The 26428-nt window shown below is 52.9% G+C and overlaps 1 protein-coding gene across 1 annotated transcript in view; it reads right to left on the bottom strand.

Moving 5' to 3' along the window:
* Positions 1-825: 825 nt before the first annotated feature.
* LOC147092061 (uncharacterized) overlaps positions 826-26428 on the bottom strand; it is a 65088-nt gene continuing 39485 nt past the window's right edge. Inside the window, exons 7-9 of the mRNA XM_085975789.1 lie at positions 19142-19255; positions 2632-2754; positions 826-1504 (exon numbers count right to left, since the gene is read on the bottom strand). Coding sequence (XP_085831915.1) covers positions 1442-1504; positions 2632-2754; positions 19142-19255 — 300 coding nt within the window. The 3' untranslated portion in view covers positions 826-1441. The remainder of the gene's footprint in view (positions 1505-2631; positions 2755-19141; positions 19256-26428) is intronic.

Here is a 26428-nt window from a genome sequence, read left to right on the forward strand (position 1 = left end):
AGCCCTTGCATGCACATTATTAGCAGACCTCCCCCACTCCAAGGCATTGCTCACAGTGCGCGCACAGATAACTTTTCAATACAGACCCCACAGTGTATAGCGGGCATGTGGATGTTAATCAAACTTAAGAGTGATACAGCACAGAAGGATGCCATTCGGCCCATCGAGCCTCTGCCGGCTCTTTGAAAGACCTATCCAATTAGTTCCACACTGTTCCTGGCTATCCCTATAAATACATATCGATATATTTAATCATTTATGGGATGTGGGCATTGCTGGCATGATAGGCATAGTACTGAGGGAGCACTGCACTGTCGGAGGGGCAGTACTGAGGGAGCACTGCACTGTCGGAGGGGCAGTACTGAGGGAGCACTGCACTGTCGGAGGGGCAGTACTGAGGGAGCGCTGCACTGTCGGAGGGGCAGTACTGAGGGAGCGCTGCACTGTCGGAGGGGCAGTACTGAGGGAGCGCTGCACTGTCGGAGGGGCAGTACTGAGGGAGTGCTGCACTGTCGGAGGAGCAGTACTGAGGGAGCACTGCACTGTCGGAGGGGCAGTACTGAAGGAGCGCTGCACTGTCGGAGGGGCAGTACTGAGGGAGTGCTGCACTGTCGGAGGAGCAGTACTGAGGGAGTGCTGCACTGTCGGAGGAGCAGTACTGAGGGAGCGCTGCACTGTCGGAGGAGCAGTACTGAGGGAGCACTGCACTGTCGGAGGGTCAGTACTGAGGGAGTGCCGCACTGTGGGAGGGGCAGTACTGAGGGAGCGCTGCACTGTCGGAGGAGCAGTACTGAGGGAGCACTGCACTGTCAAAGGGGCAGTCCTGAGGGAGCGCTGCACTGTCGGAGGGACAGTACTGAGGGAGCACTGCGCTGTGGGAGGGGCAGTACGGAGGGAGCCCTGCACTGTCGGAGGTGCTGTGGTTTGAGATGAGACGTCAAACAAGGGCCCTCGTTTGCTCTCTCAGGTGGATGTAAAAGATCCCACAGCCACTACTGGAAGAAGAACAGGGGGGAGTTCTCCCCGGTGTCCTGAGGTATTTATCCTTTAACTAACATCACTGTAACAGATGATCTGGTCATTTATCACATTGCTGTTTGTGGGAGCTTGCTGTGCGCAAATTGGCTGCCGCGTTTCCAGCATTAGAACAGCGACTACACTTCAAATGTATTGGATTGGCTGTGGAGTGTTTTGGGACGTGCTGAGGTTGTGAAAGGCGTTATATAAATGGTGGGTCTTTGCTTCTCTCTTTCGGAATCTCTTTCTCTCTTTTCAGGGTCAGGCTTCGTAGCTTTGGACCTTTGGAACGTTTGAGATCAAACACAGGAATTGCTAGACTATAAAAAAGACTCCGGTCCATCTGGTCCGCCGTAAACCATCCTGGAACAACGGTAATGGAGTTGTTGACCAATCAAAGGCAGTCAATGGTGAGGTGAAATCTTCATTGGGCTCCCCCGAGGTCTTCCCGAGGGTCTTGTGCTGATGGTGGATTCACGACCACAGTCTGAACACAGATCAGAGAGAGAGAGAGAGACGGTCCATTAGTATCAACAGCCTCCTGCAACATTCAAATAACCCCATTACACGTTACTGCCAGAGGCAGTACTGAGGGGGCACTGCACTGTCGGAGGGGCAGTACTGAGGGAGCGCTGCACTGTCGGAGGGGCAGTACTGAGGGAGCGCTGCACTGTCGGAGGGGCAGTACTGAGGGAGTGCTGCACTGTCGGAGGGGCAGTACTGAGGGAGCGCTGCACTGTCGGAGGGGCAGTACTGAGGGAGTGCTGCACTGTTGGAGGGCCAGTACTGAGGGAGTGCTGCACTGTCGGAGGGCCAGTACTGAGGGAGTGCTGCACTGTCGGAGGGGCAGTACTGAGGGAACGCTGCACTGTCGGAGGGGCAGTACTGAGGGAGCGCTGCACTGTCGGAGGGGCAGTACTGAGGGAGCGCTGCACTGTCGGCGGGGCAGTACTGAGGGAGCGCTGCACTGTCGGCGGGGCAGTACTGAGGGAGAGCTGCACTGTCGGAGGGGCAGTACTGAGGGAGCGCTGCACTGTCGGAGGGTCAGTACTGAGGGAGCGCTGCACTGTCGGAGGGGCAGTACTGAGGGAGCGCTGCACTGTCGGAGGGGCAGTACTGAGGGAGCGCTGCACTGTCGGAGGGGCAGTACTGAGGGAGCGCTGCCTTGTCGGAGGGGCAGTACTGAGGGAGGGAACGCTGCACTGTCGGAGGTGCCGTCTTTCATATGAGGCGTTAAACCGAGGTCCCGTCTGCCCTCTGAGGTGGATGTAAAAGATCCCGTGGCACTATTGAAGTGCAGCAGAGGAGTTATCCCTGGTGTCCAGGCCAATATCTCTCCCTCAATCAACATTTTTAAAACAGATTGTCTGGTCATTTGTGGGAGCTTGCTGTGCGCAAATTGCCTGCCACGTTTCCTACATTACAACAGTGACTACACTTCCAAAGTACTTCATTGGCTGTAAAGCGCTTTGGAACGTCCCGAGGTTGTGAAAGGCGCTGGAGAAATAGAAGATTTCTTTCGTGCTCAATCTCCAATTTCTTGATCCTTGTCTTGTTCTTTCTCTATCTCTTTCTTTCTCCCCCCTACCCCCCCCCCCACGGGGAAGCACTTACCGTCTTAGTCAGCGTCATGGACCGCAGGGACTTCCGAGCGTAAGTGGCGATCACGACGGAGATGGTGACAGACAAGAGGAGGAAGATCAGCGGGAACACGGCCATGATAGACTCCAGAACATGCTGTGAAAGAAGACCGAAGGAAGACCAATTGATTGGGTCTGAAACCACACCACGCTCCCTCGCAAAAGGGGGAAAGCCATTTACCTTCACCGTGAAAGATTTATGGAACCTTACAGCGCAGACGGAGGCCATTCAGCCCGTCGTGCCTGTGCCGGCTCTACGATAGAGCTGTCCCATTTAGTTCCACATTCACCCCCCCCGCCCTCAGCTTTTTCACCCCCATAACCCTGCAAATTAGTCCTCTCCAGGGATGAGGGACTTCAGTTACATGGAGAGACTGGAGACGCTGGGATTGTTCTCCTTAGACCAGAGAAGGTTAAGGGGAGATCAAATTAGTCCTCTCCAGGGATGAGGGACTTCAGTTACATGGAGAGACTGGAGAAGCTGGGATTGTTCTCCTTAGACCAGAGAAGGTTAAGGGGAGATTGACCAGAATGGTACCAGGGATGAGGGACTTCAGTTACGTGGAGAGACTGGAGACGCTGGGATTGTTCTCCTTGGAGCAGAGAAGGTTAAGGGGAGATTGACCAGAATGGTACCAGGGATGAGGGACTTCAGTTATGTGGAGAGACTGGAGACGCTGGGATTGTTCTCCTTAGAGCAGAGAAGGTTAAGGAGAGATTGACCAGAATGGTACCAGGGATGAGGGACTTCAGTCACGTGGAGAGACTGGAGAAGCTGGGATTGTTCTCCTTAGAGCAGAGAAGGTTAAGGGGAGATTGACCAGAATGGTACCAGGGGATGAGGGACTTCAGTTACGTGGAGAGACTGGAGAAGATGGGATTGTTCTCCTTAGAGCAGAGAAGGTTAAGGGGAGATTTAATGGAGGTGTTCAAAATCATGAAGGGTTTTGATCGAGTAAATAAGGAGAAACTGTTTCCAGTGGCAGGAGGGTCGGTAACCAGAGGACACAGATTGAAGGTGATTAACAAAAGAACCAGAGGGGGAGATGAGCAGGAATGTTTATACACAGCGAGTTATGATGATCTGGAATGCGCTGCCTGAAAGGGCGGTGGAAGAAGATTCAAAATTAATTTTCAAAAGAGGAATTGGATAAAATACTTGAAGGGGAAATTTGCAGGGCTATGGGGGAAAGAGCAGGGGGAGTGGGACTAACTGGGTCGCTCCTTCAAAGAGCCGGCACAGGTACGATGGGCCGAATGGCCTCCTGTGCTGTATCGTTCTATGATTCTATCAAACATGTCCAATTGCCTTTTGGACACGTTTTGCTCCCACCACCCTTTCAGGTAGTGCGCTCGAGATCTTAACCCTCTGTGTGAAGAAATTTCCCCTCATCTCCCCTCTCGTTCCCTCACCCTATTGCTGCAGTTTCTGGCTTTAGAAATGTCTATACCACAAGAACATAAGAATAACATAAAAACATAAGAAATAGGAGCAGGAGTCGGCCATTCGGCCCCTCGAACCTGCTCCTCCATTCAATAAGATCAAGGCTGATCTTCCACCTCAACTCCACTTTCCCGCCCTATCCCCATATCCCTCGATTCCCTTAGTATCCAAAAATCTATCGATCTCTGCCTTGAATATACTCAACGACTGAGCCTCCACAGCCCGTTGGGGTAGAGAATTCCAAAGATTCACCGCCCTCTGAGTGAAGAAATTCCTCCTCATCTCAGTCTTAAATGGCCGACCCCTTATCCTGAGACTATGCCCCCCCAGTTCTAGACTCTCCAACCAGGGGAAACATCCTCCCAGCATCTAGTTTCTCCGTCTCCGCCACATCTGGTCTGACGATGCTTCCGACATGTCGTCCTTTTTCATCAACTGAGGAATCCCCTCTACTGTGGTTGACACGGCCCTTGACCGTGTCCGTTCTATTTCCCCACACTTCTGCTCTCACCCCTTCCCCTCCCAGGACCACGATAGGGTTCCCCTTGTCCTCTCCTTTCACCCCACCAGCCTCCACATTCAACAGATCATCCTACGCCATTTCCGCCACCTCCAACATGATCCCACCACCAAACGCATCTTCCCCTCACCTCCCCTTTCAGCATTCCGATGGGACCGCTCCCTCCGCGACACCCAGGTCCACTCCTCAATCACCCCCAACACCCCCTCCCCTTACCATGGCACCTTCCCGTGTAAGCGCAGGAGATGCAACACCTGCCCTTTTACCTCCCCCCTTCCCACTGTCCAGGGTCCCAAACACTCCTTCCAGGTGCAACAGCGATTTAATTGTACTTCTTGCAATTTAGTATACCGTATTCGCTGCTCACGATGCGGTCTCCTCTACATCGGGGAGACCAAACGCAGATTGGGTGACCGCTTTGCGGAACACCTCCGTTCAGTCCATAAACGTGACCCCGAGCTTCCGGTCGCCTGTCCCACTCCCACTCTGATCTCTCTGTCCTCAGCCTCTTACACTGTCCCAATGAAGCTCAACGTAAGCTCGAGGAACAGCACCTCATCTGGTGGCAGATATTTAAGGAGATATTTCATAACACTCAGCAAAGGTTTATTCCAGTGAGAAAGAAAGACTCTACGAGAACGATCAACCATCCACGGCTCGCTAAGTAAGTAAAGGATGGTATCAAATTGAAAGAAAAGGCATACAGCGTTGCGAAGATTAGTGGTAGGTCAGAGGATTGGGAAATTTTTAGAAACCAGCAAAGGATGACTAAAAAAATAAGAGGGAAAAGATAGGTTATGAGAGTAAACTAGCAAAAAATATAAAAACAGTCAGTAAGAGCTTCTACAGGTATATAAAAAGGAAGAGAGTAGCTAAAGTAAATATTGTCCGCATGCCCGATACGAGACTCCCAAAACAAGCGCTCTACTCAGATCTCCGGCACGGCAAGAGAGCCCCGGGTGGGCAGAGGAAACGCTTCAAGGACACCCTCAAAGCCTCCTTGAAAAAGTGTAACATCCCCACCGACACCTGGGAATCCCTGGCCCAAGACCGCACAAAGTGGAGGAGAAGCATCCGGGAAGGTGGCGAACACCTCGAGTCTCTTCGCTGGGAGCAAGCGGAAGCCAAGCGCAGGCAGCGCAAGGAGCGCACGTCAACCCAAGCACCCCACCCACCCGCCCCTTCAACCACCGTCTGCCCCACCTGTGACAGAGACTGTAGGTCCCGCATTGGACTCATCAGTCACCTGAGAACTCATTTTTAATGTGGAAGCAAGTCATCCTCGGTTCCGAGGGACTGCCTAAGAAGACAACGACGACTGGGGAATTAATAATGGGAAACAGGGAAATGGAAGAGATTTTGAACAAATATTTTGTATCGGTCTTCACGGTAGAAGACACTAAAAGCATCCCAATAATAATAATCAAGGGGCTATAGGGAGGGAGGAACTTAAAACAATCACTATCACTAGAGAAAAAGTACTGGGCAAACTAATGGGGCTAAAGGCCGACAAGTCCCCTGGACCTGATGGCCTGCATCACAGGATCTCAAAAGAAGTGGCTGCAGAGGTAGTGGATGCGTTGGTTGTAATCTACCAAAATTCCCTGGACTCTGGAGAGATCCCAGCGGATTGGAAAACCGCAAATGTGACGCCCCTATTCAAGAAAGGAGGGAGACTGAAAGCAGGAAACCATAGGCCAGTTCGCCTAACATCTGTCATTGGGAAAATGCTGTAATCCATTATTAAGGAATAGCAGGACATTTAGAAAATCATAAGACAATCCAGCAGAGTCAACACGGTTTTATGAAAGGGAAATCGTGTTTGACAAATTTACTAGAGTTCTTTGAGGATGTAATGAGCAGGGTGGATAAAGGGGAACCAGTAGATGTGGTGTATTTGGATTTATAGAAGGCATTCGATAAGGTGCCACATAAAAGGTTACTGCACAAGATAAGAGCTCATGGGGTTGGGGGTAATATATTAGCACGGATAGAGGATTGGCTAACTAACAGAAAACAGAGTCGGGATAAAGGGGTCATTTTCAGGTTGGCAAACTGTAACTCGTGGGGTGCCGCAGGGATCAGTGCTGGGGCCTCAACTATTTACAATCTATATTAGTGACTTGGATGAAGGGACCGAGTGTACTGTAGCCAAGTATGCAGATGGTACAAAGATAGGTGGGAAAGCAAGTTGTGAGGAGGACACAGAGAGCTGGATTTTCTCAGCGGTGTCGGGTGGGCGGCGGAATAGCTGGTTGCCGGGTTCCCGACCTGCTCCCGGCTGCAGCCATTCTGTCAAAGGGATTTTCCCTTGATTGGCCTTGTTATTTGCCTATCGTGCAAACAGATCAACGGAGGATGCAATCACAACTGCTCTACACTCGGCACTGAATCACCTAGATGGTAAGGAGACCTCCATCAGAATGCTGTTCATAGACTACAGCTCAGCATTCAACACTATCGTCCCCAACAAGCTGGCCACCAAACTCCAAACTCTTGGCCTGAACACTTCCCTCTGCAACTGGACCCTGGACTTCCTAACAAACAGACCCCAGTCTGTCAAATTAGGTAACCACACCTCCCCCCCCCGACCCTGAACACGGGGGCCCCACAAGGATGTGTGCTGAGCCCCCTCCTCTACTCCTTCTTCACCCACGACTGTGTGGCTGTTAATGGTTCCAACACCATCATCAAGTTTGCGGATGACACCACGGTAGTAGGCCAGATCACCAACAACGATGAGTCAGCCTACAGGGAGGAGGTCCAGCATCTCGTGAAGTGGTGCGCCGATAACAACCTGGCCCTTAACACCAAGAAAACAAAAGAAATCATTGTGGACTTCAGGAAGTCCAAAGGCGGAAGTCACACCCCCATCCACATCAATGGGGCTGTGGTGGAAAGGGTGGACAGCTTTAAGTTCCTCGGAGTCCACATCACGGAAGACCTCTCCTGGTCCCTCAACACCTCCTCTCTGGTGAAGAAGGCCCAGCAGCGCCTATATTTCCTAAGGAGGCTGAAGGGATGTAATCTGTCACCCCTGATCCTCTAACTTTTACCGCTACACTATAGAGAGCATCCTGACAAACTGTATCACAGTATGGTACGGCAGCTGTAGCTACTATGACCGGAAAGCCCTGCAGCGGGTAGTCAAAACTGCCCAACGCATTACCGGCATCCGGCTACCGACCATAGAGCACATATACCAGAAACGCTGTTTACGGAGGTCACGGTCCATCATCAAAGACCCTACCCACCCCAGCCACAGTCTGTTCACCCTCCTACCATCTGGGAGACGCTACAGATGCATTCGCACCCGTACGACCAGATTTAGGAACAGCTTCTTTCCCAGGGCTGTCATCCTACTGAACTCCACAAATAAACTCTAAAGCCTGCACATCTGCCAATGCACTTTATTATGGTTATATTTATGTTAATATACTACAAGCCAAATGTATGTTGAATGTTTAAATGTCTTAATCTAAATGTACACTCTCGGGAGCCGCAAGCCTACATTTCGTTGTACTGCACTTGTGCACTAACAATGACAATAAAAGTTGATTTGATTTGATTTGATTTTGATTTAAGCCCGCCCTGCGGGGATCCCAGCCAATTAACAGGAAGCGGATCTGATGACGTCATTTGATGACGCGTCATCAGTCGGTTTCCTTAAAGGGACCACGGCCACATTGAGTTTGACAGTTGTGCGGTCAGTGTTCTACAGTATTGAGGTGCTGCAAACACTGACAAGCACTGCACAAAGGTGGCCGCTTGCACCCCCACCCCCCAGGCTCTCCAGTCACTCCCTCCATATGCTTATGGAGGGAGTCACAGCACGCAGGGAGGTTCTCTTCCCTTCCAAGGGCAGAAGAGACCTCCCCAGGACACCAACACAGCCTGGTTGCACATTGCACAGGAGGGCACAGGCAGGGATGTCATCGGGGGTCCCTGGCTGCAGTGGTGCCAACCTTTCAATGATTTCAATTTTCACAATATATATTAATGATCTAGACGAGGGAACTAGATGTAATATCTCCAAGTTTGTAGATGACACAAAGCTGGGTGGGCGTGTGTGCTGTGAGGAGGATGCCGAGAAACTCCAGTATGATTTGGACAGGTTGGGTGATTGGGCAGATGCAATATAATGTGGATAAATGTGAGGTTATCCACTTTGGTGGCAAAAACAGGAAGGCAGATTATTATCTGAACGGCAATAGATTGGGAGAAGGGGAAGTGCAACGAGACCTGGGCGTCCTTGTGCACCAGTCGCTGAAGGTAAGCATGCAGGTGCAGCAGGCGGTTAAGAAGGCAAATGGTATGTTGGCCTTCATAGCGAGAGGGTTTGAGTACAGGAACAAGGATGTCTTGCTGCAGTTGTACAGGGCCTTGGTGAGACCACACCTTGAGTATTGTATGCAGTTTTGGTCGCCTTGTCTGAGGAAGGATGTTCTTGCCATGGAGGGAGTGCAGCGAAGATTCACCAGACTGATACCTGGGATGGCAGGAATGACGTATGAGGAGAGATTGGGTCGATTGGGCTTATACTCGCTGGAGTTTAAAAGAATGAGAGGGGATCTCATTGAAACTTATAAAATTCTAACAGGACTAGACAGGCTAGATGCAGGTAGGATGTTCCCGATGGCCGGGGAGTCCAGAACCAGGGGGTCACAGTCTAAAGATAAGGGGTAAGCCGTTTAGGACAGAGATGAGGAGGAATTTCTTCACCCAGAGAGTGGTGAACCTGTGGAATTCTCTACCGCAGAAGGCAGTTGAGACCAATTCATTAATTATATTCAAGCAGGAGTCAGATATATTTCTTAAGGCTAAAGAGATCAAGAGATATGGGGAGAAGGCAGGGACCGGGTACTGAATTTGGATGATCAGCCATGATCTCATTGAATGGCGGAGCAGGCTCGAGGGGCCAAATGGCCTACTCCTGCTCCTATCCTCTATGTTTCTATGATCACGAAATGTTACGGCAAAGCCACACCTAAACTCACCCTGCTGTCACACTCAACACCTTCCCCATCACTCTGCCTTCCCTACCCTTCTCCTGCACATCCTTACTCACACCAACTTACCTTGCACCTCCACCCAACCCTATCTACATTATCACTTCCCCATCTCAGTAGCCACCCCTCACACTCACCCTCATCCTACTGCAAGCATACCAACTAACAACACACAAGGGTAGGCACTTGAGAGGTTTAGCCAATGTCCTTGTGAAGTTTCTGGTAATGTGTTGTCACACAGTGAAATCTATATTTTGAACACGTCACCTTATTAGACAGATCTGTGCACACCTTGAGAAGTGTCTTACTGAGTTCCAGTGAATGTCGAGACATTACTTCCCTCGGCCCCCCCCCCCCCCCCACCAGCCCCACCCCACCCCACCCACCCTCCCACTATAGTGATGAGTGTGGATGGAATGGCTTGGACAGTAATGGGATGCTTCACGGTGCTGGTGTGGGATGGTGTCAAGCTGGCGCATCATGTGGCAGCCAGGGTTTACAGCGTCAAGTGAATTAAATCTGGCCATGGTGATGCCATCGCTGGCCTCCCGGGCAGCAATGTTGTCAGGGGCTGATGCCCTGTGTCCTGTGCAGCATCAGGTGATGGCGGAGGAGGTTGGTGATGTTTCTGGCGATGTTAGTGTACCTGGTGATGTTGGTGTTGGGGCTGATCGTGGAAGGATTCAGAGGACCAAGGTCTGATTTTTTCAGGGTTGCAATAGATGGCTGTCAATGGGTGAGCGAGGTTGCTCCAATGAGGTGGCACTGGACATACAGTTGCCTCTAAACACTTGCAAGCTAAAGAAATCTCTGTATGTCTTACAAACGCAGTAACCAACAGTTTCTGCGCTCTGAAACTGACCATCTGCAACATGGCATCCTTGGCACCACTTCTGCAGCTCTCAGCTTATCAGATACATCAGAGCAGGCGCAACTCACGCCAGGGTGAGCTGGCGCGTTCCCCGAGCAGCGGGCAACCCGCGGGGCAAGGAAGCCTCAAAAATACCGTTAAATTGGCTCTTAACAAGCCATTTCAGGAGCTCAATTGTCTCCCCCGCCGCTTGGTGTCGGGTCAGTTCGCCGCCGACAGACCCGACACCTGGGAGGCTCGCGTGGAGGCGGGCTGACAGCGGATCCGCCTCCAATCCCGCCCTCTGAGCGCCGGCAAAATTCCAGCCAAAGAGTCTGCAAAGGGATAGCAAAATCCTGCGGATGCTGGAAATCCTGGAATAACAACAGAAAACGCTGGAGACACTCAGCAGGCCAGGCATCATCCGTGGAGAAACAGAGTTAACGTTTCAGGTCGAAACCCTTCGTCAGAACTGGGAAAAAAAGCAGGAAAAGGGATAGATTTTAAAGCAAGTGGGGGCTGGGAAAAGGGGGAGGGGATGAAAGAACAAAAGGGAAGGTCAGTGATAGGATAGAAAGCCGGAGAGATTGAGAGACATTGAGAGACATTCAAGGAATAAAGGATGGCTCTAAATGAAGTGTGAATGGCGCTGGCGGAACGAAGGACAGCTGCCGTGTGGGAGGGAAGAAATAAGCCCAGGCGAAAGTGTGGATTAAAAGAAAAGGGAAAATATATGTGTGATTGGGGCCGAGGTTATGGTCTGAAATTGTTGAACTCTTTGTTGAGTCCAGAAGGCTGTAAAGTGCCTAATCGGAAGATGAGGTGCTGTTCCTCGAGTTTACGCTGAGCTTCCGTGGAACAATGTAATAGGCCGAGGACAGTGAGGCCTGAGTGGGAATGGGGCGGAGAATTAAAGTGACAGGCCACCGGGAGCTCGGGGTCCCCCTTGCGGACTGAGCGGAGGTGGTCCACAAAGCGGTCACCCTTTTCCTGCTTTTTTTTCCAGTTCTGACGAAGGGTCTTTGGCCCGAAACGTTAACTCTGTTTCTCTCTCCGCGGATGCTGCGCTGGGCTGCTGAGTGTCTCCAGTCTGCAAAGGGATGTAGACAGGTTAAGTTGAGTGGGCAAAAATTTGGCAGATGGAGTATAATGTGGGAAAATGTGAGGTTATCCACTTTGCTAGGAAAAATAAAAAAGCAAATTATTATTTAAATGGAGACCATAAAATGCTGCGGTACAGAGGGATCTGGGGGTCCTCTTACATGAAACACAAAAAGTTAGCATGCAGGTACAGCAAGTAATTAGGAAGGCTAATGGAATGTTGGCCTTTATTGGAAGGGGGTTGGAGTATAAAAGCAGGGAAGTCCTGCTACAACTGTACAGGGTATTGGAGAGACCACACCTGGAGTACTGCGTACAGTTGTGGTCTCTATATTTAAGGAAGGATATACTTGCATTGGAGGCAGTGCAGAGAAGGTTCACTCGGTTGATTCCTGAGATGAGGGGGTTGTCTTATGAAGCAAGATTGAGCAGGTTGGGCCTATACTCATTGGAGTTTAGAAGAATGAGAGGTGATCTTATTGAAACATATAAGATTCTGAGGGGGATTGACAGGGTGAGAGGATGTTTCCCCTCGTGGGGGTATCTAGAACTCGGGGGCATAGTTTCAGAATAAGGGGTCGCCCATTTAAAATGGAGATGAGGAGGAATTTCTTCTCTCAGAGGGTCGAGAATCTTTGGAATTCTCCGCCCCAGAGAGCTGTGGAGGCGGAGTCACTGAATATATTCCAGGCGGAGATACCCGACATATATTTGAGCTACAAGGGAGTCGAGGGTTATTGGGAGCGAGCGGGAAAGTGGAGTTGAGGCCAAGATCAGATCCGCTATGATCTGATTGAATGGCGGGGCAGGCTCAAGGGGCCGAATGGCCGACTCCTGCTCCTATTTCTTATGTTCTTATGTTTCGAACGAGGCACATTACAGCCTTCTAGACTCAATATCAAGTTCAACAATTTCAGACCATAATCTCGGCCCCTATATTTTTCTCTCTCACATGGCAGCTGTCGATGATTCTGTCAATCCCATTTACATCTCATCTAGAGTCATTTTCAGTTTTTATTTCTCCTAGCATCTATCCTGTCAATCCACCTCGGAACTTTAAAGACTCTCTCACCTTTTCTTCTTAGGCAGTCCCTCGGAACCGAGGATGACTTGCTTCCACACTAAAAATGAGTTCTCAGGAGACTGATGAGTCCAATGCGGGACCTACAGTCTCTGTCACAGGTGGGGCAGACGGTGGTTGAAGGGGCGGGTGGGTGGGGTGCTTGGGTTGACGTGCGCTCCTTGCGCTGCCTGCGCTTGGCTTCTGCTTGCTCCCGGTGAAGAGACTCGAGGTGTTCAGCACCTTTTACTGCCCCAGTCTCTACTACTATCCTAGTCTTTCCCGATTACTTTTCCATTCTCTCCCTTACTCTCCCATTCTCTCCCGATTCTTCTCCCATTCTCTCCCTATTTATGTAAAAAGAAAAAGATTAGTGAAGGCAAATGTAGGTCCCTTACAGTCAGAAATGGGAGAATTTATAATGGCGAACAAGGAAATGGCTGAGCAATTAAACAAATACTTTGGTTCTGTCTTCACGGAAGGGGACACAAATAACTTCCCAGAAATGCTAAGGAACCAAGGGGGAAAAATTCGGTATCGCCCCGTTTGGGGCGCAATTATCGGCCGGGCGCAAAGTTTAGCGGCTGGCGCTAATTAGCGCCTCCGACTGCAAACTTGGCTTCTATCGCCCCTGGAGGTGATTGGAGCGCTAAATTGGGTGCTACATACCTCGCTCAAGGTGCTAACGCCAAGGAGCGAGGCGTTACCTCAGAGCGCTGGCGAAGCTCATGTGATGTCAGTCAGCAATGGAACACATACACACTGGCGCCGGCCAGTTTTTAAAGGGGAGGGTCGATCTTGCTCTCCATCCACACCCTGCTCATTGCAGCCTTGAATCTCGGCCTGGAGAGACCTGTACATCAAATCTGCCGGAAAGAACAATGGAGAGACCCAGGGAAAGAGCTCAGAGTGCAGCCCCCACAGTCTCTTCTAAATCGATACAAGGAAGGCCAAATCAAAATGAACCTGCAAAGTGCTGCTCAGTCCCCAAAACTCCTTCACACAGCATTAAATCGCTCCAGAAGTCTCTCTCTCTCTCTCTCAGAATGCGTGGTGCAAAAATGTCACCAACAAAAAAAGGCAGGAAGCGGTCGCCTTTAAATAGCGCTCCCCCAGTCCCTTCCCGACTGCAAAACGCTCCCCTCAACCTGTCGTTGCTAGCGGCAGGCGGTAAGGCAGGGGGCGCCACTCAATATCCGGTCCGGGGCGCTGCACGCTCGACTGACGTCACGATCTGCCGGCGCAGGAGATGGTGGCGGTAGTGTTCAGCGCCGCTGCAAAATGTCTAGTCAATTTCGCAAGCGGCGCAAACATCGCCGCGCCCGGGCGCTAGTTGCTTTGCACCCTATTAGTGCCCTCTTAGGGCGTTAACAGGAGGCGCAAAGCAACTGAATTCCGCCCCCCCCCCCCAAGGGTCCAGTGAGGAGGAGTTAAAGGAAATTAGTATTCATAAAAAAATAGTGCTGGAGAAATTAATGGAATTGAAAGCCGATAAATCCCCAGGGCCTGATAATCTGCATCCCAGAGTACTAAAGGAGGTAGCCATGGAAATAGCGGAATAATTGGTTGTCATCTTCCAAAATTCTATAGATTATGGAACAGTTCCTGCAGATTGGAGGGTGGCAAATGTAACCCCACTATTTAAAACAGGAGGGAGAGAAAACAGGGAACTACAGACCGGTTAGCCTAACATCAGTAGTAGGGAAAATGCTGCAGTCTATTATAAAGGATGTGAATACAGGACACTGAGAAAATATCAACGGGATTAGACAAAGTCAACATGGATTTATGAAAGGGAAATCGTGTTTGACAAACCTACTGGAGTTTTTTGAGGATGTAACTGGTAGAATAGATAAGGGAGAACCAGTGGATGTGGTGTATTTGGATTTTCAGAAGGCCTTTGATAAAGTCCCACATAAGAGGTTAGTGTGCAAAATTAAAGCACATGGGATTGGGGGTAATATACTGGCATGGATTGAAAATTGGTAAACAGACAGGAAACGGAGAGTAGGAATAAATGGGTCTTTTTCAGAGTGGCAGGCAGTGACTAGTGGGGTACCGCAGGGATCAGTGCTTGGGCCCCAGCTATTCACAATACATATCAATGATTTGGATGAGGGAACCAAATGTAATATTTCCAAGTTTGCTGACGACACGAAACTAGGTGGGATTGTGAGTTGTGAGGAGGATGCAAAGAGGCTTCAAGGCGATTTAGACAAGTTGAGTGAGTGGGCAAATACATGGCAGATGCAGTATAACGTGGATAAATGTGAAGTTATCCACTTCGGTAGGAAAAACAGAAAGGCAGAGTATTATTTAAATGGTGATAGATTGGGAAATGTTGATGTACGGAGGGACCTGGGTGTCCTTGTACACCAGTCACTGAAAGCAAACATGCAGGTGTAGCAAGCAGTTAGGAAGGTAAATGGTATGTTGGCCTCCACTGCAAGAGGATTTGAGTACAGGAGCAAGGATGTCTTACTACAGTTGTACAGGGCCTTGGTGAGACCACTCCTGGAGTACTGTGTGCAGTTTTGGTCTCATTAACTAAGAAAGGATATACTTGCCATTGAGGGAGTGCAGTGAAGGTTCACCAGACTGATTCCTGGGATGGCAGGACTGTCATATGAGGAGAGATTGGGTCGACTAGGCCTGTATTCACTAGAGTTTAGAAGAATGAGAGGGGATCTCATTGAAATGTATAAAATTCTGACAGGGCTGGACAGACTGGATGCAAGGAGGATGTTTCCCCTGGCTGGGGGGGTCTAGAACGAGGGGTCACAGTCTCAGGATACGGGGTAGGACATTTAGGACTGAGATGAGGAGAAATTTCTTCACTCAGAGGGTGGTGAACCTGTGGAATTCTCCACCACAGAAGGCTGTGGAGGCCAAGTCACTGAATATATTTAAGAAGGAGATCGATAGATTTCTAGACACAAAAGGCATCAAGGGGTATGGGGAGAGAGCGGGAATATGGTATTGAGATAGAGGATCAGCCATGATCATATTGAATGGCGGAGCCGGCTCGAAGGGCCGAATGGCCGACTCCTGCTCCTATTTTTCTCTGTTTCTATGTTTCTATTCCTCTCCTATTCCTCTCCCATTCTTTCTAATTACTATCCTAGTCTCTTCCTATTACTCTCCCATTCTCTTGCTCCGTATTACTTTCCCATTCTCTCGCTCCGTATTACTTTCCCATTCTCTCGCTCCGTATTACTTTCCCATTCTCTCGCTCTGTATTACTCTCCCATTCTCTCGCTCTGTATTACTCTCCCATTCTCTCGCTCCGTATTACTCTCCCATTCTCTCGCTCCGTATTACTTTCCCATTCTCTCGCTCTGTATTACTCTCCCATTCTCTCGCTCCGTATTACTCTCCCATTCTCTCGCTCTGTATTACTCTCCCATTCTCTCGCTCCGTATTACTTTCCCATTCTCTCGCTCCGTATTACTTTCCCATTCTCTCGCTCCGTATTACTCTCCCATTCTCTCGCTCTGTATTACTCTCCCATTCTCTCGCTCCGTATTACTTTCCCATTCTCTCGCTCTGTATTACTCTCCCATTCTCTCGCTCTGTATTACTTTCCCATTCTCTCGCTCCGTATTACTCTCCCATTCTCTCGCTCTGTATTACTTTCCCATTCTCTCGCTCCGTATTACTTTCCCATTCTCTCGCTCCGTATTACTCTCCCATTCTCTCGCTCCGTATTACTTTCCCATTCTCTCGCTCTGTATTACTCTCCCATTCTCTCGCTCTGTATTACTCTCCCATTCTCTCGCTCCGTATTACTTTCCCATTCTCTCGCTCTGTATTACTCTCCCATTCTCTCGCTCTGTATTACTTTCCCATTCTCTCGCTCCGTATTACTCTCCCATTCTCTCGCTCTGTATTACTTTCCCATTCTCTCGCTCCGTATTACTTTCCCATTCTCTCGCTCCGTATTACTCTCCCATTCTCTCGCTCCGTATTACTTTCCCATTCTCTCGCTCCGTATTACTCTCCCATTCTCTCGCTCTGTATTACTCTCCCATTCTCTCGCTCCGTATTACTCTCCCATTCTCTCGCTCCGTATTACTCTCCCATTCTCTCGCTCCGTATTACTCTCCCATTCTCTCGCTCTGTATTACTCTCCCATTCTCTCGCTCCGTATTACTCTCCCATTCTCTCGCTCCGTATTACTCTCCCATTCTCTCGCTCTGTATTACTCTCCCATTCTCTCGCTCCGTATTACTCTCCCATTCTCTCGCTCCGTATTACTCTCCCATTCTCTCGCTCCGTATTACTCTCCCATTCTCTCGCTCCGTATTACTTTCCCATTCTCTCGCTCCGTATTACTCTCCCATTCTCTCGCTCCGTATTACTTTCCCATTCTCTCGCTCCGTATTACTCTCCCATTCTCTCGCTCTGTATTACTTTCCCATTCTCTCGCTCCGTATTACTCTCCCATTCTCTCGCTCTGTATTACTCTCCCATTCTCTCGCTCCGTATTACTTTCCCATTCTCTCGCTCCGTATTACTCTCCCATTCTCTCGCTCCGTATTACTCTCCCATTCTCTCGCTCTGTATTACTCTCCCATTCTCTCGCTCCGTATTACTTTCCCATTCTCTCGCTCCGTATTACTTTCCCATTCTCTCGCTCCGTATTACTTTCCCATTCTCTCGCTCCGTATCACTTTCCCATTCTCTCGCTCCGTATTACTCTCCCATTCTCTCGCTCCGTATCACTTTCCCATTCTCTCGCTCCGTATTACTCTCCCATTCTCTCGCTCTGTATTACTCTCCCATTCTCTCGCTCCGTATCACTTTCCCATTCTCTCGCTCCGTATTACTTTCCCATTCTCTCGCTCTGTATTACTTTCCCATTCTCTCGCTCCGTATTACTTTCCCATTCTCTCGCTCCGTATTACTCTCCCATTCTCTCGCTCTGTATTACTTTCCCATTCTCTCGCTCCGTATTACTTTCCCATTCTCTCGCTCCGTATTACTCTCCCATTCTCTCGCTCCGTATTACTCTCCCATTCTCTCGCTCTGTATTACTCTCCCATTCTCTCGCTCCGTATTACTCTCCCATTCTCTCGCTCCGTATTACTTTCCCATTCTCTCGCTCCGTATTACTCTCCCATTCTCTCGCTCTGTATTACTCTCCCATTCTCTCGCTCCGTATTACTTTCCCATTCTCTCGCTCCGTATTACTCTCCCATTCTCTCGCTCTGTATTACTTTCCCATTCTCTCGCTCTGTATTACTCTCCCATTCTCTCGCTCCGTATTACTCTCCCATTCTCTCGCTCCGTATTACTTTCCCATTCTCTCGCTCCGTATTACTTTCCCATTCTCTCGCTCCGTATTACTTTCCCATTCTCTCGCTCCGTATTACTTTCCCATTCTCTCGCTCCGTATTACTCTCCCATTCTCTCGCTCCGTATTACTTTCCCATTCTCTCGCTCCGTATTACTCTCCCATTCTCTCGCTCTGTATTACTTTCCCATTCTCTCGCTCCGTATTACTTTCCCATTCTCTCGCTCCGTATTACTTTCCCATTCTCTCGCTCCGTATTACTTTCCCATTCTCTCGCTCCGTATTACTTTCCCATTCTCTCGCTCCGTATTACTTTCCCATTCTCTCGCTCTGTATTACTTTCCCATTCTCTCGCTCCGTATTACTCTCCCATTCTCTCGCTCTGTATTACTCTCCCATTCTCTCGCTCCGTATTACTCTCCCATTCTCTCGCTCCGTATTACTTTCCCATTCTCTCGCTCTGTATTACTCTCCCATTCTCTCGCTCCGTATTACTCTCCCATTCTCTCGCTCTGTATTACTCTCCCATTCTCTCGCTCCGTATTACTTTCCCATTCTCTCGCTCCGTATTACTTTCCCATTCTCTCGCTCCGTATTACTCTCCCATTCTCTCGCTCTGTATTACTCTCCCATTCTCTCGCTCCGTATTACTTTCCCATTCTCTCGCTCCGTATTACTTTCCCATTCTCTCGCTCCGTATTACTCTCCCATTCTCTCGCTCCGTATTACTTTCCCATTCTCTCGCTCCGTATTACTCTCCCATTCTCTCGCTCCGTATTACTCTCCCATTCTCTCGCTCCGTATTACTCTCCCATTCTCTCGCTCTGTATTACTTTCCCATTCTCTCGCTCCGTATTACTTTCCCATTCTCTCGCTCCGTATTACTCTCCCATTCTCTCGCTCTGTATTACTCTCCCATTCTCTCGCTCCGTATTACTCTCCCATTCTCTCGCTCTGTATTACTCTCCCATTCTCTCGCTCCGTATTACTTTCCCATTCTCTCGCTCCGTATTACTTTCCCATTCTCTCGCTCCGTATTACTCTCCCATTCTCTCGCTCTGTATTACTCTCCCATTCTCTCGCTCCGTATTACTTTCCCATTCTCTTGCTCCGTTACACTCCTCGGCACTCAAAATGTAGTTTTACACATTTCCGTGAAGCCTGTTAAGGAACTGATAATATTAGCGTGTAAACAGTTGCATACTTCACAATCCTCGTACAAGCACCAGAGCGGCTCACTGGCCAGGGACTGGAATCCCAAAGCGCCAATGGAAGCCGCTATTGCACTGATGATATTCAGGGTCATACACGCTCGGATCTAAAACAGAGGAAGCAAAGAACAAATGTCAAACCAGGGAAAGTCCTAAAAAATGGGGACTGGAGATGGACAGTGAGGGGGGATGGGGAGATGGACAGTGAGGGGGGATGGGGAGATGGACAGTGAGGGGGGATGGGGACAATGAGGGGGGATGGGGAGATGGACAGTGAGGGGGGATGGGGACAGTGAGGGGGGATGGGGAGGTGGACAGTGAGGGGGGATGGGGACAATGAGGGGGGATGGGGAGATGGACAGTGAGGGGGGATGGGGACAGTGAGGGGGGATGGGGAGATGGACAGTGAGGGGGGGATGGGGAGATGGACAGTGAGGGGGGATGGGGAGATGGACAGTGAGGGGGGATGGGGAGATGGACAGTGAGGGGGGATGGGGAGATGGACAGTGAGGGGGGATGGGGAGATGAACAGTGAGGGGGGGATGGGGAGATGGACAGTGAGGGGGGGATGGGGAGATGGACAGTGAGGGGGGATGGGGAGATGGACAGTGAGGGGGGTATGGGGAGATGGACAGTGAGGGGGGATGGGGAGATGGACAGTGAGGGGGGATGGGGAGATGGACAGTGAGGGGGGATGGGGAGTTGGACAGTGAGGGGGGATGGGGATATGGACAGTGAGGGGGGATGGGGATATGGACAGTGAGGGGGGATGGGGAGATGGACAGTGAGGGGGGGATGGGGAGATGGACAGTGAGGGGGGATGGGGAGATGGACAGTGAGGGGGGATGGGGAGATGGACAGTGAGGGGGGGATGGGGAGATGGACTGTGAGGGGGCATGGGGAGATGGACAGTGAGGGGGGATCGGGAGATGGACAGTGAGTGGGGATGGGGAGATGGACAGTGAGGGGGGATGGGGAGATGGACAGTGAGGGGGGATGGGGAGATGGACAGTGACGGGGGGATGGGGAGATGGACAGTGAGGGGGGGATGGGGAGATGGACAGTGAGGGGGGATGGGGAGATGGACAGTGAGGGGGGATGGGGAGATGGACAGTGAGGGGGGATGGGGAGATGGACAGTGAGGGGGGATGGGGAGATGGACAGTGAGGGGGGATGGGGAGATGGACAGTGAGGGGGGGATGGGGAGATGGACTGTGAGGGGGGATGGGGAGATGGACAGTGAGGGGGGATGGGGAGATGGACAGTGAGGGGGGATGGGGAGATGGACAGTGAGGGGGGATCGGGAGATGGACAGTGAGTGGGGATGGGGAGATGGACAGTGAGGGGGGATGGGGAGATGGTCAGTGAGGGGGGATGGGGAGATGGACAGTGAGGGGGGATGGGGAGAGGGACAGTGAGGGGGGATGGGGAGATGGACAGTGAGGGGGGATGGGGAGATGGGCAGTGACGGGGGATGGGGAGATGGACAGTGAGGGGGGATGGGGAGATGGACAGTGAGGGGGGATGGGGAGATGGACAGTGAGGGGGGATGGGGAGATGGACAGTGAGGGGGGATGGGGAGATGGACAGTGAGGGGGGATGGGGAGATGGACAGTGAGGGGGGGATGGGGAGATGGACAGTGAGGGGGGATGGGGAGATGGACAGTGAGGGGGGATGGGGAGATGGACAGTGAGGGGGGTATGGGGAGATGGACAGTGAGGGGGGGATGGGGAGATGGACAGTGAGGGGGGATGGGGAGATGGACAGTGAGGGGGGGATGGGGAGATGGACAGTGAGGGGGGATGGGGAGATGGACAGTGAGGGGGGATGGGGAGATGGACAGTGAGGGGGGATGGGGAGATGGACAGTGAGGGGGGATGGGGAGATGGACAGTGAGGGGGGATGGGGAGATGGACAGTGAGGGGGGATGGGGAGATGGACAGTGAGGGGGGATGGGGAGATGGACGGTGAGGGGGGATGGGGAGATGGACAGTGAGGGGGGATGGGGAGATGGACAGTGAGGGGGGATGGGGAGATGGACAGTGACGGGGGGATGGGGACATGGACAGTGAGGGGGGGATGGGGAGATGGACAGTGAGGGGGGTGGTGGGGAGATGGACAGTGAGGGGGGATGGGGAGATGGACAGTGAGGGGGGGATGGGGAGATGGACAGTGAGGGGGGATGGGGAGATGGACAGTGAGGGGGGGATGGGGAGATGGACAGTGAGGGGGGATGGGGAGATGGACAGTGAGGGGGGATGGGGAGAGGGACAGTGAGGGGGGATGGGGAGATGGACAGTGAGGGGGGATGGGGAGATGGGCAGTGACGGGGGATGGGGAGATGGACAGTGAGGGGGGATGGGGAGATGGACAGTGAGGGGGGATGGGGACAGTGAGGGGGGGATGGGGAGATGGACAGTGAGGGGGGGATGGGGAGATGGACAGTGAGGGGGGATGGGGAGATGGACAGTGAGGGGGGATGGGGAGATGGTCAGTGAGGGGGGATGGGGAGATGGACAGTGAGGGGGGATGGGGAGAGGGACAGTGAGGGGGGATGGGGAGATGGACAGTGAGGGGGGATGGGGAGATGGGCAGTGACGGGGGATGGGGAGATGGACAGTGAGGGGGGATGGGGAGATGGACAGTGAGGGGGGATGGGGACAGTGAGGGGGGGATGGGGAGATGGACAGTGAGGGGGGGATGGGGAGATGGACAGTGAGGGGGGGATGGGGAGATGGACAGTGAGGGGGGGATGGGGAGATGGACAGTGAGGGGGGATGGGGAGATGGACAGTGAGGGGGGATGGGGAGATGGACAGTGAGGGGGGATGGGGAGATGGACAGTGAGGGGGGATGGGGACAGTGAGGGGGGGATGGGGAGATGGACAGTGAGGGGGGATGGGGAGATGGACAGTGAGGGGGGGATGGGGAGATGGACAGTGAGGGGGGATGGGGAGATGGACAGTGAGGGGGGGATGGGGAGATGGACAGTGAGGGGGAATGGGGAGATGGACAGTGAGGGGGGATGGGGAGATGGACAGTGAGGGGGGATGGGGAGATGGACAGTGAGGGGGGATGGGGAGATGGACAGTGAGGGGGGGATGGGGAGATGGACAGTGAGGGGGGATGGGGAGATGGACAGTGCGGGGGGATGGGGAGATGGACAGTGAGGGGGGATGGGGAGATGGGCAGTGAGGGGGGATGGGGAGATGGACAGTGAGGGGGGATGGGGAGATGGACAGTGAGGGGGGATGGGGAGATGGACAGTGAGGGGGGATGGGGAGATGGACAGTGAGGGGGGACGGGGAGATGGACAGTTAGGGGGGGATGGGGAGATGGACAGTGAGGGGGGATGGGGACAGTGAGGGGGGGATGGGGAGATGGACAGTGAGGGGGGATGGGGAGATGGACAGTGAGGGGGGATGGGGACAGTGAGGGGGGGATGGGGAGATGGACAGTGAGGGGGGATGGGGAGATGGACAGTGAGGGGGGATGGGGAGATGGACAGTGAGGGGGGATGGGGAGATGGACGGTGAGGGGGGATGGGGAGATGGACAGTGAGGGGGGATGGGGAGATGGACAGTGAGGGGGGATGGGGAGATGGACAGTGAGGGGGAATGGGGAGATGGACAGTGAGGGGGGATGGGGAGATGGACAGTGAGGGGGGATGGGGAGATGGACAGTGAGGGGGGATGGGGAGATGGTCAGTGAGGGGGGATGGGGAGATGGACAGTGAGGGGGGATGGGGAGAGGGACAATGAGGGGGGATGGGGAGATGGACAGTGAGGGGGGATGGGGAGATGGGCAGTGACGGGGGATGGGGAGATGGACAGTGAGGGGGGATGGGGAGATGGACAGTGAGGGGGGATGGGGACAGTGAGGGGGGGATGGGGAGATGGACAGTGAGGGGGCGATGGGGAGATGGACAGTGAGGGGGGGATGGGGAGATGGACAGTGAGGGGGGATGGGGAGATGGACAGTGAGGGGGGATGGGGAGATGGACAGTGAGGGGGGATGGGGAGATGGACAGTTAGGGGGGGATGGGGAGATGGACAGTGAGGGGGGATGGGGACAGTGAGGGGGGGATGGGGAGATGGACAGTGAGGGGGGATGGGGAGATGGACAGTGAGGGGGGATGGGGAGATGGACAGTGAGGGGGGATGGGGAGATGGACAGTGAGGGGGGATGGGGAGATGGGCAGTGAGGTGGGATGGGGAGATGGACAGTGAGGGGGGATGGGGAGATGGACAGTGAGGGGGGATGGGGAGATGGACAGTGAGGGGGGATGGGGAGGGCAGTGAGGGGGGGATGGGGAGATGGACAGTGAGGGGGGGATGGGGAGATGGACAGTGAGGGGGGATGGGGAGATGGACAGTGAGGGGGGATGGGGAGATGGACGGTGAGGGGGGGATGGGGAGATGGACAGTGAGGGGGATGGGGAGATGGACACAGTGAGGGGGGATGGGGAGATGGACGGTGAGGGGGGGATGGGGAGATGGACTGTGAGGGGGGATGGGGAGATGGACAGTGAGGGGGGATGGGGAGATGGACAGTGAGGGGGGATGGGGAGATGGACAGTGAGGGGGGATGGGGAGATGGACAGTGAGGGGGGATGTGGAGATGGACAGTGAGGGGGGATGGGGAGATGGACAGTGAGGGGGGATGGGGAGATGGACAGTGCGGGGGGATGGGGAGATGGACAGTGAGGGGGGATGGGGAGATGGACAGTGAGGGGGGGATGGGGAGATGGACAGTGAGGGGGGATGGGGAGATGGACAGTGAGGGGGGATGGGGAGATGGACAGTGAGGGGGGATGGGGAGATGGACAGTGAGGGGGGATGGGGAGATGGACAGTGAGGGGGGATGGGGAGATGGGACAGTGAGGGGGGATGGGGAGATGGACAGTGAGGGGGGGATGGGGAGATGGACAGTGAGGGGGGATGGGGAGATGGACAGTGAGGGGGGATGGGGAGATGGGACAGTGAGGGGGGATGGGGAGATGGACAGTGAGGGGGGATGGGGAGATGGACAGTGAGGGGGGATGGGGAGATGGACAGTGAGGGGGGATGGGGAGATGGACAGTGAGGGGGGATGGGGAGATGGACAGGTGAGGGGGGATGGGGAGATGGACAGTGAGGGGGGATGGGGAGATGGACAGTGAGGGGGGATGGGGAGATGGACAGTGAGGGGGGATGGGGAGATGGACAGTGAGGGGGGATGGGGAGATGGACAGTGAGGGGGGATGGGGAGATGGACAGTGAGGGGGGATGGGGAGATGGACAGTGAGGGGGGATGGGGAGATGGACAGTGAGGGGGGATGGGGAGATGGACAGTGAGGGGGGATGGGGAGATGGACAGTGAGGGGGGATGTGGAGATGGACAGTGAGGGGGGGATGGGGAGATGGACAGTGAGGGGGGATGGGGAGATGGACAGTGAGGGGGGATGGGGAGATGGACAATGAGGGGGGGATGGGGAGATGGACAGTGCGGGGGGATGGGGAGATGGACAGTGAGGGGGGATGGGGAGATGGACAGTGAGGGGGGATGGGGAGATGGACAGTGAGGGGGGGATGGGGAGATGGACAGTGAGGGGGGGATGGGGAGATGGACAGTGAGGGGGGATGGGGAGATGGACAGTGAGGGGGGATGGGGAGATGGACAGTGAGGGGGGATGGGCAGATGGACAGTGAGGGGGGATGGGGAGTGGCGATGGATGGATAGGGACAGGGAGACAGATAGGGATTGGTGATAGACAGTCAGGGAGATGGAAGGACATGGGGAATGGAGATGGATGGACAGGGAGAGGGAGAGGGACGCGGATTGGGGATAGACGGACAGTGAGAGGGAGATGTATAGGGATTGGAAATGGGTGGTCAGGGAGATAGGAATGCTAATGGATGGACAGTGAGAGGGAGAGGGATGAGGAATGTAGAAAGCTGGGAGGGAAGTGGATAGACGGATTGACTCACAAACACAACATGTAGCGACTCAACACTTGAACAGATTATCCACCATTGATATAATAACAACCGGAAGCTCCTTGCTGCTCGATTCCTACCCTCTGTAACACAGTGGTACTGTGGCCAACTGCAACACCTCAACTCCTGACCCCCACCCATACACCCCACCCCAACCCAACCTGCACACCTTCTGAGCATATCCCGGAATCCCTGCCCTGTCCAGGAGCAGTCGCACTGTCTCCTGAACTTTTTAACTGGCTCTTCCCTGGCACCTTACTTCCACAACTTTTATCGTGCCTGGGGTGAGAAAGGGGTCGGTGATGTCCCTTTCTTACTCTTGAACATCCCAGTGCTTTCCCTTGTATCCCTTCCTATTGTGACCTCCTTGCTGTAATGAGCGATGTGCCTGGGTCAGTTCCGCCAATTCCCCTTCAGACCCGTGGAAATTTCCATCTGATTGCCCCGAAACCTCACTTCAAGGAAAACGAGCGTGACCTTCCTTCTCACTAAATATTCCTGGCTGACCCCGGACTTGGCGATTCCAACACTCTCCTGGCCGGCCTCCCACGTTCTCCCCTCCGTTAACTTGAGCTCATCCGAAACTCTGCTGCCTCCGTGTCCTAACTCGCACCGAGTCCCGCTCACCCATCACCCTCCCTGTGCCCGCTGACCTACATCGGCTCCCGGTTAAGCAGCTCCTCGATTTTAAAATTCGCATCTTTGTTTTCAAATCCCTCCATGATCTCGCACCCCACCGCCCCCCCCCTCTGCAATCTCCTCCAGCCCTATAACCCTCCAATATATCCGCGCTCCTTCAATTCTGCCCTCCTGAGCAGCCCCCGCTTTTAATCGCGCCACCATTGGCGGCCGTGCTTGCAGCTGTCTCGGCCCCCCAAAGCTCTAGAATTCCCTCCTTAAACCTCTCCGCCTCTCTCTCTTCCTTTAGGAAGCTGCTTAAAACCTACCTCTTTGACCAAGCTTTTGGTCACCTGTCCTAATATCTCCAAATGTGGCTCGGTGTCAAATTGAGTTTGATAATCGCTCCTGTGAAGCGCCGTGGGACGTTTTACTAAAGGCGCTATATAAATACCAGTTGTTGTTGTTGAAAGGGTGACATTGGACATGGGACGAGGAGTGGGACGAGGAGTGGGGGGGACGCTGTTGGAGAGTTTTATGTTCAACATCTTGGGGAGTTAAGGTTTAATAATGGATGTGTCATGAGAGGGAAGCCTGCCTTGTCTTCTGCTTTTAAAGTCTGTGGCCTAGAAATTCAGTATAGCCACGTTCAGGGCGCTAAAGTCGGGCGGCCGCTAAAGTTTG

Source organism: Somniosus microcephalus, unplaced genomic scaffold, assembly GCF_052327205.1.
Source record: "Somniosus microcephalus isolate GS21.2 unplaced genomic scaffold, FLI_Smic_1.0 unresolved_chr2, whole genome shotgun sequence".
NCBI classification, from domain to species: Eukaryota; Metazoa; Chordata; class Chondrichthyes; order Squaliformes; family Somniosidae; genus Somniosus; species Somniosus microcephalus.